Below are 16961 nucleotides of genomic sequence, written 5' to 3'. Positions count from 1 at the left end.
ATGTGTGTATGTTTAAATGTGTTAAGTATATTTTGCACTTTGGAAGTTTCACCATCTGATTGCAGTTTTCCATGCCAGACTATTATGTTGGGTTTTAAAATATTTCTAGCTAATAGCTTTGATTTGCAGTATCTTGCATAAATATTCACCCCTTAGTTTTTTTTCCACCACATTTTGTAATGTTACTAGCTTGAACTGAATGTGACTTAATTGGATTTCTTTAGCATTTGATTTACACAATATATTGAGGGTGCAAAATAATTTTTTATAGTGACACAAAGATTATTTAATCCTTTCTCACAGTACACTGGTGTTCCATTTCATTGGCAGAATGGAACTCGATTTATCCGATATTTTCAATCAGGATAAACAAATGAATTATTTTATCGCCACATGTCTGTTATAAGATTAGCCATGACACTGTTGGGTTTCTGTGTGTAGAGTATCATAACTCTGAGTTTAGCTGCTGGTGAGCAGAGTGATGGGAAAGGGGAGGGGTGTGAAAACAGGTAGAAATTCCATTTTTTGGCCTCTGGTAAACAGAGTTAAAAGAACAAAAAAAGCAGACATTTTTTGGTTGCATAAGTATTTTCCACTCCAGTATATACTTGATAGAACCACCATTGGCTATACAATTACAGCTGCAAGTCTTCTTGGATATGTTTCTATAACCTTTACACATCTTTACACATCTTCATATTTCTCCTGGCAAAAGATCTGTGAGATTGGATGAAGACAGTTGGTTTTCTAGACTTTTTCAAGTCTTGCCACAGATGCTCAAACAGATTGAGTTTGGGGCTTTGATTTGTCCATTCCAACACATTCAGGTTCTGGGTTTTGAGCCACTCCAGTGTAGCTTTGGCAATATGCTTAGGGTTGTTGTCCTGTTGGAAGGTGAACATCCACAGCAGGCTTAAGTCTCTTGCAAACTGAAACAAGTTTTTTTTGTACGACTAATGTATTTGGCTCCATCCATCTTGCTACTCTGACTAGTCTTCCCTGTCTTCCTGATGAAAAGCATCCCCCACAACATGATGCTACCACTACCATGCTTCACTGAGGGGATTGTGTTCTCAGAGTGTTGAGCAGTGTTGGGTTTCTGACAAACATAATGTATAGTGCATAGGCTAAATGTTGGTCTCATTAGACAAGAGAGCCTTTTGCTTATGTTTGCTGAGACTCCAGAATGGCTTTTGGCAAACTACAATATGATTTGGAATTCAGCTTCGTAGCTAAGCATTGTAGAGTGTTAGTGCTATGACTGGCTTGTGAACAGCTTCTCCCATTTGAGCTGTGGATCTTTCCAGCTCTATCAGCATTACCTTTGGCCTCTTTGTTGCTTCTCTAATGCCCTCCCTACCAAGTCACTGACTATTTGTGGATAATCTTCACTAGGCAGACATGCTGCAGTGCCATATTTTACTCATTTTTTAATGATGGATTTAATGGGGCTTTACAGGATGTTTTGGGATAGTATAGCCCTATACAAAAATATCCCAAACAACCTGTGTAATAGCACCTAATTGATATTTTGTCCCAGACTTATTTTGCTAGTTTCTTGGTCTCCATGATGTTGTTTGTTAGGTATGTCCTCTGGTACACTCTGGGGTCTTTCAGGAACATATATATATTGAGCTTATGTGACACTTTAATTGCATGCCAATGGACTCCATTTAACTATTTATGCAAATTTATACAACTATTTATGGCAACTGGTAGCCTCAGAAATAATTTGGGGGTTTCACAACAACGGGGTGAATACTTATGCAAGGCACTATAAATAGTTAATTAGTATTTGTGATAGGGACTGAGTGTATTCTACTGACAGCCCTATAATATCACTATAATTTCACTTGGAAATCTGGGATAAATGAGAAGTTTCTATTTCTATGATTGGAAGGAATGTTCTAAAAGATTAGTAATTAGGGTAGCGTGTGTGTCTAGATAAATCCTGTATTATAGCTCATTCTAATCCTAAATTACACCTGTGACTTTGAATGATAAATAATATGAGGGAAAGTGAGAGGTAATGTGGCACAAGCATGTACAGTATATACAATACATTCATACAACATACTATAAACACAATACAATATAATACATTTTGCATATACTGTACACTCAGTGGCTACTTTATTAGGTACACCTAGTATTCCACTACACTCATTAGCTATTTTATCAGGCACATATGTGCATTTCGGAGGCATACAATTACTGACTGTATGTAGCATCTTTTTTTGTTATGAACAAATTGTCAGGTTCCATCTGCCCCATCCATCACTAATGCAGTCACTACTGATCATATTCCTAATGTGTCACTGATAGTACTCATAAAATTATAACTTTTATAACTTCGTCATGTTTATTCCTTCGCACATATAGAAAAGAAAAGAGTTGGCAGCTAGCATATGAATGGTAATTTTAAAATTAATATTCATTCATCATTAGTAAAGCAGATTTGTGTTCAGTGTGCTTTTACATAATTCTGCATCAGAATTATGCATTTAGATCAATTTTGATCTGAATTACAGCCATAAACACCTGACTCTCTGAAACACAGTGGGTTATTGACAACGGGGAAACCCTCCTGATTATAAAAGCTGTGCGTTTTGTTCTTTTATCACATTACTCTGATGCATTCTGCACTCTTGTGTTGTCATGGCACTACAAATTGTACAAAGTGTGAAGTTTCCTCTTTTTTGTGTGTGTGTGTGGGACTAAAGAACATGGTGTGACAAAGCGATCAGGTTGCCTGAGGGAAATCAAGGCTGTTCTTACACACACACACACACACACACACACACACACACACACACACGTACGTCTCTGTTAGTTCCACTGACTACACAGTTGGACTACTTTTGCTGTGTGAACAGGTTGCTCTGAGGAATACCCAATGAGCCACTAGCGTTGAAATACAAAGCAATCATCATAAGATGGTAAACTGAGATAAGGAGAAAGAGGGAATGAGGGACATGAGTGCATTATTGGCAGAGTAAGACTGCTGTGTTGCTTTCAATGCTAATTTCGACTAAAAGCTAATTTTCTGCCTGACTTCTAAAAGCATACAATAATCTGAGGGATAAGTGGTGGATAAAAGACTCCAGAACTAAACTGCATTTAAAATACCTCATGAATGCACATTAACTAAAAGTCGGATCAGTAATGGAAACTATAATACATAACGCATAATTGATGGGCCATTTTGTGTTCACTGGACGAAAAAATGGAGTTCAAGCTCCGTTAACTAACAATATGCTCAGTCAGCTGAGTGACTGAAAATAGCTGCAGTTATTACCTTTGGCTGAGAGATGAGTTCCAGATGGACTACCATTATAAGCATGAAGCTGTTTATCCTGAATTACATCTCTTGTTATATCTATGAGTATGGGTATAAATCCTGGGGGTCACAGAGAGGCTGACAAGCATCTTTAATAAAAGACAGATTAGGTGGATTGTGCATTGTGCTAGATTTGATACAACAGTAAGTCCATTGCCATAGATAACATCTTCAATGCACGCAAGGAAGGGAAGACATGTCTGTGAGTTATGGCTATGTTGTTTTTGTTATGTAACTGCAAAAATGTAATTCTGGACTTTGCAACTGCTTATAGAACTTCTTTAATTATGTTTTACAGCCTCCGAGATACTTCAACATGTGGCACCAAGTACTGTGTGTATATGCAAGGGGTAATGGGCAGTAAATAACAAATAGAGGAGGTGGATCTGTGGATTTCATTACACCTATGGTTAACAAACAGCTACCAAAGCTATGTCACATGTAATCTTAGTGTTCTCCTAACAAGCACACATAAACTATGCTGCTGACTGAATACGCATCCGTGTTTATTCAGCTGCAGGTCAATTTATTTACATCAGCACTTGGTCATAATTAGCAGCTTGCAAACTTTTACCATAGTTATAGCAACACCCAATAGTGACAGTGTCCTGGTTTCCGGGATTAGCTCACAGGTAAACAGTGGTGCTTATTATTTAAATTTTTCACAGTAACAAAATGTTTCACATAGCAACCCACTGCACAATACACTTGTATGCAGTCAGCGTATGCGGCTTGATGAGATATAATGATTATTAAAGCATCACATAAAACACCTCTAGTCACTAGTTTCTAACATAATTTCTCAGAAGTTTTTTTTATTTTATTTTTCATTCGTAATTCGTAAAGTAAAAATTATTTTCAAGCTTCAAATTCTACATGCAACAGGTCAAATGTCTAAGGAGTCTTCTACTGGGTTTACAAAAAACTGTTTACATCATGTTCATCTATTAGACCTGGAAAATATATATATATATATATATATATATATATATATATATATATATATATATATATATATATACAAAAAAATGTATAATAATAATAATGTTGATCAGCTTGCTTAGTACTTTGTATTATGTTAGTGCTAATGTTAAAGGTTTATCTGACATTTTAAAATTCTAAATGTAAATGTTAGTTAACTATCAATATGTTGTATGTATACATTACTATGCAAAAGTCAGGCACCCAAAATGTATTTTTATACTAACTTTATGTTAGATGTTTATCTGATGAATTCTGCTTTATTACTATTATTATTATTATTAGATTTCCAAACATTACTTTTCCAACCAAAATGAAATATTACAGGAAAATGTTTCTATGTCAGTATAAAGAAGTTTCTATATTATACAAAAGACAAAAAAGTGGGCTATCAGAGATTATCTGCAAAAACAGAAGCAAGCACAACAAACAAGAGGAACTGTTGCAAATGCTTAGAAAAACCTACCAGCTAATTTCCTTATAAACATGCACAAAAAACTATACCTGAGACTACTGATGCAAATATTGACTTAATTTAGTTTAGTGCTGTTTACTGCTGTTTATAGAGATTTTTCATGTGAATAACATTTTATTATTTCTGAAGGCATCTTTGCTTTAAAGCGTTTCCTTACATGTGTGTAACACTTTTGCACAGTACTGCACATTTGTATTATATCTTAAACACGTTAGTCATACGTGAATCATGTGATTAAAAAGAGATTGAAGGTGTTTAGGTATTTCACATGTTGTGATTCAGACATTCAATGGATTTTCTCATGTTGTGCATGTGTATTTATTTATTTTGACATATTTTCCCCATGATTAATTTTATTTCCTTTTTTTTTTTTTACACAATTCATTTATTTTAATTATTCACATGTATGGCATGCGGCTTCAGTTTTTACATGTGCTTTTCACACGTGATAACATATTGTTTGCAGAATCTTATGATAAATTTATGATCACATGTGTAATGCATGTGATTTTTCCATAAGGTCAGGTTTTCTGGCATTAGAGTCCTCATAAAATATTTCATCCTACATACAGTATTCATCTCATCTAAACATGCCTTAGCAAAAACAGCCCTGCTCTAAATTTATGCAGGAAATGATACAGAGGAAAACCGCAAGGACATTAAAGGAAATGAAGTGTTTTCTTTTGCTGCAGGTGTGCTGAGAAATGCAGATATCCACCACCCCATGATCACATCAAATGAGCTCATTTGCTCAGTGATCATTTGCATTGTGCTTTTTAAGTCCTAATTACCAATGCAAATGTATTCCAATCAATTCTGAATCAGACCTTTTCCTGCCAAGAACAAAACTACCTTGTGTTTGTAATCTATCACCCTTGGAGATGACAAAGTAAAAGTGCCTAAAAGTATACAAGGCCCATGTTTGTACATGGACACACTCACATACACATGCACGGTCACTATCTTAGTTATAGGTGAACACTCTGTTGTAGGACTCTACATAGAATTTAAAGCTTCTCCAGAGGGACAACTGAAGAACCCATTATCTAATGAACCATTAAAGAACCCTTGAATTCTATGTAGAATCTTACAACAGAGTGACATAAAGGGTAGAAAACTAAGAAACCATAATTACCCAATGAATTTTAAAGAACCCTGTTTTCTAAAAGTTAGCAATGCATGTAAGTGTGTATGTACAAATAAAAAATAGACCTTTTTACATAGAAACTTTAAGGGTTCCCCAGTGGGACAACTGAAGAACCGTTAAGGGTTCCAGAGCATTCTTGAGTAATTGTACTTATTTACTATACTTAAGCCCTATTTTGGAAGATTTAAACGCAACATCGTTGAAATTGAGTACTTGTTATTTTACTCTAGTAAAATTGACATATTTTACATTTACATCTTCATTTTTACCTTCAAAAAACCCTTTTTCTGGAGTCCCCGGAATGATATGTCTCCTTCACCTCCGGCAAAACTAAATATCAGCTATTACAAATTTGTCATCAAATTGAAAGGATCTAACTAAGTAACTAAGTAATTAACTCTTGAATATTTGTGTGTGTAGAAATGTAGATACTTTTTTAATTGCATTCAAGTACATTGTGGCTCCATTGTTCCACTTTAAATTGAATATGATTCTAACACAGTAACATTACTTTTACTTAAGTACAAGTGCCTTTTCCACCCCTGAAGGGTAGATGGGCTGCTTGGGCTCAGCAAGCAGTTGAAAGGTAAAAGTTGGTACCAACAGAGACTGTAATTATTTTCAATAGGACAGTCATTACCTTCCTACCCTTCCTATCCTTAAGCCTTAAATTGTAACCATTGCTGCACTTGAGGCAGTTTTATGATGGTACTGCAGATGCCCTTCAGAACAGGGCAAGAAAGTTCAGACTTGAAAGTGGATTAGTGCTGGAGTTTCCTCGCTGTACAGAAATATCAATACAGGAGCTCCATATATTCCCCCACCAGCTGTGCTCCACTGGTCTAAATTTGTATTTATTTCAAGTCATGCTGGACCTTATGAAGCTCAGCAGGGATGGCTCTGTGATTTCTCAAGTTCTGAGAGAAAAAGAGAGATAGATAGAGTGAAAGAGAGGAAGGGTGAGAGCACAGAAGTGTTGTTACCCCCTCCCACACCAACCCCAACCTCCTTCTCGACTTCTCTACCTCCAAAAACCACAGCATATCAACCACGCTGGCAAGCTGCTTGCTTAGGACACTGTCTTCTGTAGCATATTTTCTCCAGAAAATGCAGCTTGTGACCCCTGTGATCATTTCCAAGGAGACATGATATTACGGAGAATGAGGTGCCCACTGGAGGTAACTGTGCCTTAAAAAGCATGCTTTAGGTTGGTGTATGCATGTCACGTTTCAGAACAGTAAACAGTCCATGCATGTGAAGTACTGCATGTTAACTGCACACATTTACTATCCATTTTACTACTTGGGAGGAAAGACTTCATATATTTCAATTCTATTTCATTTAACACTAAATTATATTTAAGGTTAAATTTTACAGGACAGTCTAAATAGTATCCTTATCTTGTAGTTTCACTTCACTGGCTTCAGGAAAACCTTTCAATATTGCTTTATATATACATATATATATATATATATATATATATATATATATATATATATATATATATATATATATATATATATATATATATATGTAGATTCTCTTCCACTTTAATGCCAGCCAAGTGTAAAGATCAGATTATGGTGTCTTTTCGGCATGGGAATTCATTATATACTTTTAAAAATATTAAAAGTCCCTTGTAGGCCTGCATATTTATTGAAGGGTTACTTTTGGAAAATGGCTAGAGGGCAGAGGGCCTGACCCAGGGTGTAAGTGCAGGCAGGGGCTAGTGTGTGCTTAAGAAGTTACTTCATTGGAGCAGTGGAGCAGCATATGACTGTGTATTGGATACACAGATCTATGTATTGTTTAGAGTCATTCAAATGCTAATAAGTAAGCCTGCGCATCTGGTTTAGAGAAGACACACATATTTCAGATACAGCATGCTATTTTATCATATGGAATATCTTGCACTATATTCACTTTCATGGTGCATTTTTACTTCATGTAAACTCATTATGCTCACATCTTTAAGCTTCCTTCCAGCCTAATCTTTACATAAAAAGTTTCTCCAGTAAAATGGCCTTGTTGAATAATGCTCATTGCTGCACACTGAGTGCACAAAATTTTTCCATTGCAGCACTGTGTATAGGGACTTCTCCTTTGCTTTTATCTTCCCTGGCTATTCCTCAAGACAGAGTTTACAATAGTGGGTTGAAATGTTTAATATAGTCCAGGGGGAATTATACAACAGAATAGAGCGTTGTTTGATTTGTGACTGAAAGGCAAAGTTTAGCTTGGGCTAAATTGAGTGACTGTATCTGGATTGTGTTCCACTGCAGCACCATGACTTTTGTGTGCTCATGTATGCACGCAAATGTATCAGGTGACACCTTGAAGGATGTTGCTTGGATGTTGTGGTCATCAACTCTGGTGGCAAGAAAGATGACAGAGGGAGCAGATGGGGAGAAAAGAGGGAGAGAAAGAAGGGGGGGAGGGGAAACCCCACCTTTATCCCCAACATGTCCTAACCAGTTTCTCACACAGTCAGTAATCTGTAAATGAACCATTTCGAAGCTGTGTAATGCATCCTTACATATTAAAGTTTACACATCTCACTGAGCATTATTCCAACAGTCAAATAACATTACCTAGATGTTGCCTATATTCCCAAAGGGCCACAATTATCTCACTCCAGTCAAGTACATGTGGAATCACATTTGTGCCCAGGAGAGCACATATGTCTCCAAAGTTTCCCTTGCTCCCTCTGGAGAAAAGGAAGCACCATCTGCTTGTAAGGCTACACCACTGTCTATAGACTCTAGAGGTGGGGTAGGCAGCATAATGTTATTGAACACACTCACCGATCTGGTTCCCTTTTTTGTTTTCTTTTTTATTGCATGCTTTTATTTAAGTCTGGGAGCAAGCTAGTAATCGAATATTCCTTGAGAAAGTGGCTGTTGAACAGTTATTTGTTGTGCATACGTGTGATATTGTACTCATTGAAGGTTTGACTTACCTGAATACCGACTTGAAATATATATCATTATTTGTTTTTGGGTGCTTCATTTTTAACTTTCCTACACTGCATTCATTTTGGATAGCTACATTTTGTATTCTTTAAATTAAAAACGGTATTGTGATCATATATTGTGATCAATTCTGTCGACTAATAAATGATATATTTTTAAACACTTACTCACACAACTCACATTACACAGAATTCATTCATTCATCTTCAGTAAGCTCTTTATCCTGGTCATGGTCAGTATCCAGAGACTGGGAACACTGAGTGCGAGGGGGGAATACACCCTGGATGGGTTAACACACAAAATGTGCTTTTAATTATTTATATATATAATGGGGATCTAACAGTGATTGATTTCAAAAGTTCAAAATTATGTTGATTGATTAAAAAAAACAACAACAACAACAACAACAACAACAACAACAACAAAAAAGTATAGGAGCAGTGTTGTAATACAATAGCTAAATACTGGGTATATTTGCTGTAATGGATTTATATCTTGGTTGGACCAAATATCCCCACAAGCTCAAATCTGTCATATATGCCTATCCTTGTGGGGACATTTGGTCCAAATAAGATATAAAACTTTTATTATTATTATTATTATTATTATTATTATTATTATTAAGAATTTATTAAGAAAACTAAAAAAGCCACGTTTCCTTTTGGTTAATGAGGTTAAGGCTAGGGTTGGGTTTAGATGTAGGCGTTATTAATTCGCAAATTATAATGTCAATGGAAGGTCCTCACAAGCAAGACAAAAGTGTGTGTGTGTGTGTGTGTGTGTGTGTGAGAGAGAGAGAGAGAGAGAGAGAGGCGAGTCCTTGTGTTTAGGAGGCGGCTGCGTGCGCGCGCGATCTCGTCAAGTGCCAACGGTCGTTCTGCGGGTTTATAGCGTGTTTAGCTTCGCCATAGTCACATTAAACCCATTCTTCTTGGAGTCGCTGAAGCGGAGAAGTCGCGTCCATGCCAGTCAGCGGCTGATTTCAGCACGACATGGAGGGTTTTCCTCCGGAAAGCGAAAGGATGGAGGCTTGGCTCGACGACAACCAGGACTTCGCTCACTCGTACTTCGTGCGAAAAGCGAGCCGGTGAGTGAAGCAGCTCCGTCCGAAGTGGGTGACCACTTATTCTCTCTCCAAAAAAAGAAAAAACCCTGAGAGGATAAAGTGAGGAATGTCGGGGGTTGTTTTGTAAACTTTTGTGGCACATTAGGCAACTTAATTTGTAGGTTTGAGCGACTCGAGTTTTCGGTTATTAACCAAGGAGTTTTCCTCTAATAAACACCGCAGTCTGAACAGGATGAAGTCTAAACACCAGTTAGACACCTGTGCTAACACTTGTTTGTGTTTGTGTTGAGGAGTTTCCTTTCCGTGTCGCCGACATGAGGTTTGTATTAGACAACACCTACAAAACGCATAAAACACTCCTTAATTAACCCCCTGCTGGGCTTATTCTTTATACAATAAAGTCCACAGTTTCAGAAAAAAAAGGGGCACTAAACTCTACCTTTCCCTGCCTTGTGGCTCGGGTTGTACCTTTTTATATTTTCCGGAAATGTGAATTATAGTGTATCTGTAAAAAGATTTATGGTACATGATAGATAGATTTATGGTACATGTCTTTTAAAGCTTTAAAAGTACATGATGCACACCTTTCTAGGTGAAACATACACACTAAATGTAGAAAAGCTGTACTTTTAGTGGTACGTCCCCAACAAGCAACAAGCAGATGTTCAGGTCAGTACCCCCTTTTTTTCAGGTAGTAGAATACAGTTGTGCACAAACACTGCATGTGTTGATTCAGTGCTGGGTTTTGTTGCTGTGGTTATGGTTTATTTGTTGTGTTATGGTTGGCAAAGCCGTCTACATGTACAGGCTCTTGCAGTAAACGTGACTCCTCACCATCAGCATCTAATGTCCACTCATGTCCTATATCTATAGTTCACATGGTTTTCCTAGCACACCTGCATCATCCTGAGACGGAAAGAAAACACAGTGTCACTGAATTTGCGCGAATTTTTCATATTTGTGAACACAAAGTGAAAGTCGCAACTCTTGACCTGGTCCAGGGCGTACACTAAATCCTCACTCCGATCTGCAGTGCATGCTTGTTTCTGCGTTCCTGTCGCTGTGGACCGTGCGCTCTTGCTCTAATGCTCGTGCACTTGGTTGACCGTGACCTCAGCTCATATCTCTGCTCATATATCTTCTGTCCGAATTAACAGCTTTGTCCATATGGGATACTCCTTATCCTTTTTTTTGGCACATATGGTCTACTGTTGTGCTTTTTGCTTTACTGGATCTGAAACGGTGAGACGCAGATACTGGATCAAGTCCAAGAGGAAATGCATGGGCAGTCAGCCTCAGTGAATCAACATGTTTTATGCATGGAGGGGATGAGTGATGCTGTTCTGAGTGAGTGCTATCGATTTAGCCAGACAGACTGAGGACACTTCCGAGTCCATGGAGATTTCACTGAAGTTTTCTCTCTCTCTCTCTCTCTCTCTCTCTCTCTCTCTCTCTCACGCTCTCTCTCTCTCACTCTCTCTCTCTTCTCTCACTCTCTTGCACTCTTATGCTCTCTTTCTTTCTCGTGGTCTCTCTCTCGCACGCTCTCTCTCTCTCGCTCTATCTCTCTTGTGCTCTCTCTCTCATTCTCTCTCACTCTCTCTCACTCTCATGCTCTCTCTCTCACTCTGTCTCTCTTTTGCTCTCGCTCTATCTCTCTCATGCTCTCTCTCTCTCTCTCTCTCTCTCTCTCTCTCTCTCTATGGATAACCAACTAATACCGTCATTTGTAGTTTGCTGTAAGGCAGTTTCATTTAGATAGAATTAGAAGATTAATTGCCAGCAGATTTACAGCATTGAGTTTTATAGCCACAGGGGTTTTCCAGTCGAGTTGCAGAAGTCAAGGCTTCATTCAGTTTGATATGGAAGTGACTTTGTACTTGGAGCACTTGAACGTATGGGTGTTACTCTGTGAGGTTTTCCTCATTTTATCAGCACACTGCAAATGTCATTATGTAATTTTGCCTACAGTAGTGTTTATGTTAAATATTCATGTTAAAATGGCAAATTTGTCCTGCTAAATACTGCAGCCAGTTTCACATGGAGCTTTGCCTAGACAATGACCGAGCTTAAGAACGCTTTAGAACCGCTTACGCTTTTTAAGTCAAGTTGAGTGGTTTTTTTATTGTCATTCCTCTATATAGCTTGTATACATTGGAACGATATGTCGTTTCTCCTGGACCATGGTGCAACACAAAAGAGTACGCAATACACAACAGTGCGGGACGAATGCAGTACAGTAAATACACAGAAAAGATCAGTAGATACACGTGATAATAAATTCACATTACAGTAAATACACATAACATGGGCTGTAAGCGTATCATTAAGTGTTCTATAGTAACTTGAAAGAGTGGGTCCATATACACATGCAAAGTAGATCCTAGGAGCTCTCCGTCATTCTTTTCAATTGTTTTTGGTTGTTTTCAGGGAAATGGTCAATGCTTGGTTTGCTGAGCGTGTGCATTCCATCCAGCCATCCCGTGAGGTGTCTAGGACACTTACAGACAGCTCGAAAACTCTTCCGGAAGCAAGTTCCCTGACCGCTTCAGGCACCACAGAGACTCCTTCACCCAGTCCGGTTCCTTCTACACCCACACGCAAGATCTCGGCATCCGAGTTCGATCGGCCGCTACGGCCTATCGTGGTGAAGGACGCAGAAGGCTCGCTCACCTTCCTCGGCGACGCAGAACCGGTACCCATGCCACCTCCGGCTCCTTCGCACAAGCTGGAGCGGACAGGGGGGGACCGTTGCGCCCGACTTCTCGAGCTTGTGCGGGATGTGTCCAGCCACTTAGACCTGACAGCACTCTGCCACCGCATCTTTTTACACACACACGAGCTAATCGCGGCTGACCGCTACTCGCTGTTCTTGGTGTGTGAGGACAGCTCCAACCGAAAGTTTCTGGTCAGCCGGCTGTTTGATGTTGCTGAAGGCTCCACACTCGAGGAAGCATCCAACAGTGGCATCCGCCTGGAATGGAACAAAGGCATTGTGGGACACGTTGCAGCCACAGGCCAGCCGCTGAACATTAAGAACGCCTATGAGGTAAGGCCTCATAGTACTGCGTACTTCTATATACATTTTAATTACTCCCACTTTTTGAGGCTTGAGAAAAGGACAGTATTGTACTATAATTAATTGTAATTTAATTACGATCTCAGCATTTGCCTTATTCAGTCAAAATAATCTTAACTGACTGCAATATTGATTCAGTGAGAGTTAGCTACTTGGTCGATGTTAAGCATCAGGTTTTATTGACTCTGATGCTTTAAAGTCTTTGGGAATTCATGATTGCTTTCTAATTTGGTTAACATTGATCCTGTGGACAAATAAAATATGGCGTATGCAGCAGGGGTTCTCAAAATTTTTTGCAAGTATGGACCCTATTAACTAAAATAAATTTCTTGGACCACTAATCCAACTATTCAAATATTAGGGTCATTTGTAGAATAATATTCTGGCTATTTATTGGTGCCATAGAGTTTATTATTCCAGGACTTTCCAGCGATACATAAGGTACAATAGATTTGGATGAAACCCGTTTGATGCAAGTAACCAGTCAAATATACTAATAAATATAAGAACTGAATCATAAATATAACAGCTTTGATAATGGTAAGCTGTGATTTTCACACCAATAATAAATATCTTGGATATGCCTCACGGACCCCACCTCTGAGAAACACTGATGTGCAAAGTCCAATTAATTGATGATATTTCAATGTCTACATTTACTCTATATTACATTTACAGTATTTCTCACCTTGCAGTGTTGTTGTGAGGGTCTATTGGGAAACGACAGTGATTGCACTAGCAATGTAAATAAATTACTGCACATACATATGCACTGTTGCTATCAGACATATAGAAGTACCGAATTTTGGTTTTCGGTCACTTGATAATTACTACGTGGTACATGTTCTTGGGAAACATATAAATTCTCACACATGCTAACTGTTTTTAGCATTTACATTTTATCAAGTATGGTAAATTAATTTAGCTTTTTCCTTTTGCTACACACTAGAGGTCAACTGATAGCGGATTTTACCGATACCGAAAAAATACGTTGGGCAGTACCTACCAATAACCGATTAATCAACCGATTATTAAATTGATACTGAATGAAAACATAACTCTCAAAGCAAAATATTGCTAAACTTTATTACAGAAATAAACAGTACTGACTGTACCATGAAAATGTACTGTACTTTTTTAAATGAAATAAATATATAAATATTGAACAACTATTAATAAATTTTAAAGTAAATAAAAGATATACATCCAAACTGATCCAAAAAGTAGCACCCCAAATAACAAATAAAAATAGAGATATCTTAAATGATTCAAAAACACTTCAAATAACACAACAAAATTTGTCAGTGATAGATTTTATTTCGCCTCTAGAGGATGCGCTCATGCTTTATAATGACAGCGGACTCTTGTCAGCCGCTGCCGCAACGGACCTAACCAGGAAAAACTATCGGTGTGGATTTTTGTCGATAACAGATGGCTCCAGCGATCGGTTATCGGTGCCGATTAATCGGCAAAACCCATCGATCAGTCGACTTCTACTACACACTTTCCGTTTTTACACACTGATTTCTAACATATATTGCATAATGATAATGTACTGCTTTCTTGTTTACTTGGTTAACGTTACAATGCTGTACATTTGCTGTACATGCTTTACCTGGAGAAAAGTCAGGCAATATAGAGGGCATTTAGCAGGCAACATTGATGATGTAACTGTACGAGCTTTCTCTCAAAGCATTGCTATCACCTATTCACAGATGCCAAAAACAGTATTTCTTCAAGATGATGTTAAACTAATTAGTATAACTAATACCCAAGATTAACACAAATATTTTTTCTGAAGTTACACAGTGTGTACCGTACAAGAAAATTAGAACAGAATGTAAAATAAAATGGTGAGATGTAGTGTCCTGTTTACTATTTTTCCATTTCTCTTACTGTTCTGCCAGAGCAGCACAGCAGGCTTGGAGTCTCCGAAAAGAGACTAATGTAATCAGCAGAATATTAAGCCATGCCTCATAGTTCTCAGATCAGTCAGTTAGGGTTTGTGGGATGTTTACAATGGTGTCCAAACCATTGTAATATTCTATACACAGCTATTCATTCATAAGTTTTAAATCTTTTGACTGGAAATGGTCAAGCACATGATGTTTAGATTTATTTATTTGCAGGCCACTTGAATGTGTACAGTATGTCATTGCATATTTCTACTGTTATTCTTAAAGTACCACCCTAAAAATATTTTCCTTTTTTTAACCTATCAAAAAGACCTATCAATTTCAACGATAGTACATTTCTGGAGAATTGCAAATTGATGTTGTATGGAATAGGAGACAAATTAACGTGTATCCTGACATTTTAATCATGTAATACTCTGTTATTCTTAAAGTATCAACTGTAATGCTTTGGAAACCAGGCGGACGTACAGTGATTTCTGCATGAGTGTGTTGACGATAAAGCAATCTTGTATTTTGGTTTATTCTCTATCTGCTAAAGATATCTGCTGATGATAACTGATATCTGCTTGTAGTATTGACCGGCCTTGTTGTCTGTTATCTATGTTCTATGTCTGTCTTATCTGTGTTATAGTGCCACCTGCTCTCTATTAACCTTTGACCCCTCTAAAGTCTCACTTTATCATACAACTCAAAACAGCTATATTCAATTCCACAAGTTCCTCAAACGGTCCATAATTGCTGTATAAATGGTCTTCTTAACACCTAAATATATTCTGTGGTTATTATTGCTGCAAACACATTGGTTTTTAGGGTCTGAAAGCAAATGTGTACTGTGTATAATAGTGTTATAGATATCATGCTCGTGGAATAATATAAACAATTTCTGTCTTGTTTACATTATATATTGGTAGTTATGCAAGCCAGTTGCTAGCCAACAGTTTAAATGAGCTCATAGCTGGTAGGCATTCTTAATTTAGATAAATTGTGGCTCTCCCAACAACAAGTCTATGGAGAAATCATGTGTGTGTGTGTGTGTGTATGTGTGTGTGAGAGAGAGAAAGAGCGAGAGAGAGAGAGAGAGTAAACTTCAGTGAAATCTCCATAGACTCGGAAGTGAGAGAGAGAGAGATACTGATTACCTACATTATTAATGTTAATTAGGGAGTTGTTTGTCTAAGGCAGCCTGGCTTGTAGCACTAATCTTTTGCTTTAGAATTAAGGTTATGCTTTGTATTGACAGGAAAGCAATTTATATATATATATATATATATATATATATATATATATATATATATATATATATATATATATATATGTGTGTGTGTGTGTGTGTGTGTATGTATGTATGTATATATATATATATATATATATATATATATATATATATATATATATATATATATATATAAAAGCAATATTGTAATACTGCAGAAATTATAGACATCTGTAAATGTTTTTTTTTTTTAATACAAGCCACTGAGCCAACTAGTGTAGATTTTTAAAAAAAACAACCCTTTTTCAGTTTTGCGTCTCTGGTTGTAGTATTCTATCCAAAGTATTGAAAAGCTACTTTTTATCTCTAGGATCCTCGATTCAATGCAGAGGTGGACCAGATCACAGGCTACAAGACACAGAGCATCCTGTGTATGCCCATAAAAAATCACAGAGATGAGGTGAGATACAAAAAGCAAAAGTAATGTTGTTTTTTTTTTTAGTTTTATGAAGTATTTCTTACTGCTTAAATTGCTCAAATAGTGAATCATCTTCCCAAAGGTTGTTGGTGTGGCACAAGCAATAAATAAGAGGTGTGGAGAGAACAGCACCTTCACAGAACAAGATGAGAAGGTAAAATATATATATTTTTTGTTTATAGTCTTGAGTTAACAAGTGTGGATAGTTACTTAATTAGTTCTGTAATATTTTTAAGAAAATGTGCCCAAAAGATTAGGACTGTAGTCATTGCTGTCCCTGTAGATGCCATTTAA

General features: G+C 37.3%; 1 protein-coding gene across 5 annotated transcripts in view; it reads left to right on the top strand.

Moving 5' to 3' along the window:
• The window catches only part of pde5ab (phosphodiesterase 5A, cGMP-specific, b), a 50516-nt gene that overhangs the window by 3724 nt on the left and 29831 nt on the right, over positions 1 to 16961 (top strand). For 2 of the 5 annotated variants that reach the window (XM_053628781.1, XM_053628780.1), the window contains exons 1-4: positions 9612 to 10002; positions 12412 to 13030; positions 16560 to 16649; positions 16750 to 16821. In XM_053628781.1, coding sequence (XP_053484756.1) covers positions 9908 to 10002; positions 12412 to 13030; positions 16560 to 16649; positions 16750 to 16821 — 876 coding nt within the window. In that variant the 5' untranslated portion in view covers positions 9612 to 9907. Of the gene's footprint in view, positions 1 to 9611; positions 10003 to 11863; positions 11877 to 12411; positions 13031 to 16559; positions 16650 to 16749; positions 16822 to 16961 lie in introns of those variants that run through there. The other 3 variants (XM_053628782.1, XM_053628783.1, XM_053628784.1) reach the window with 2 other exon arrangements.

Source organism: Ictalurus furcatus, chromosome 7 (genome assembly GCF_023375685.1).
Source record: "Ictalurus furcatus strain D&B chromosome 7, Billie_1.0, whole genome shotgun sequence".
Lineage (NCBI taxonomy): Eukaryota > Metazoa > Chordata > Actinopteri > Siluriformes > Ictaluridae > Ictalurus > Ictalurus furcatus.
Note: the sequence above shows the minus strand (reverse complement) of the source record. Positions and strands in the feature narration are given on the sequence as shown.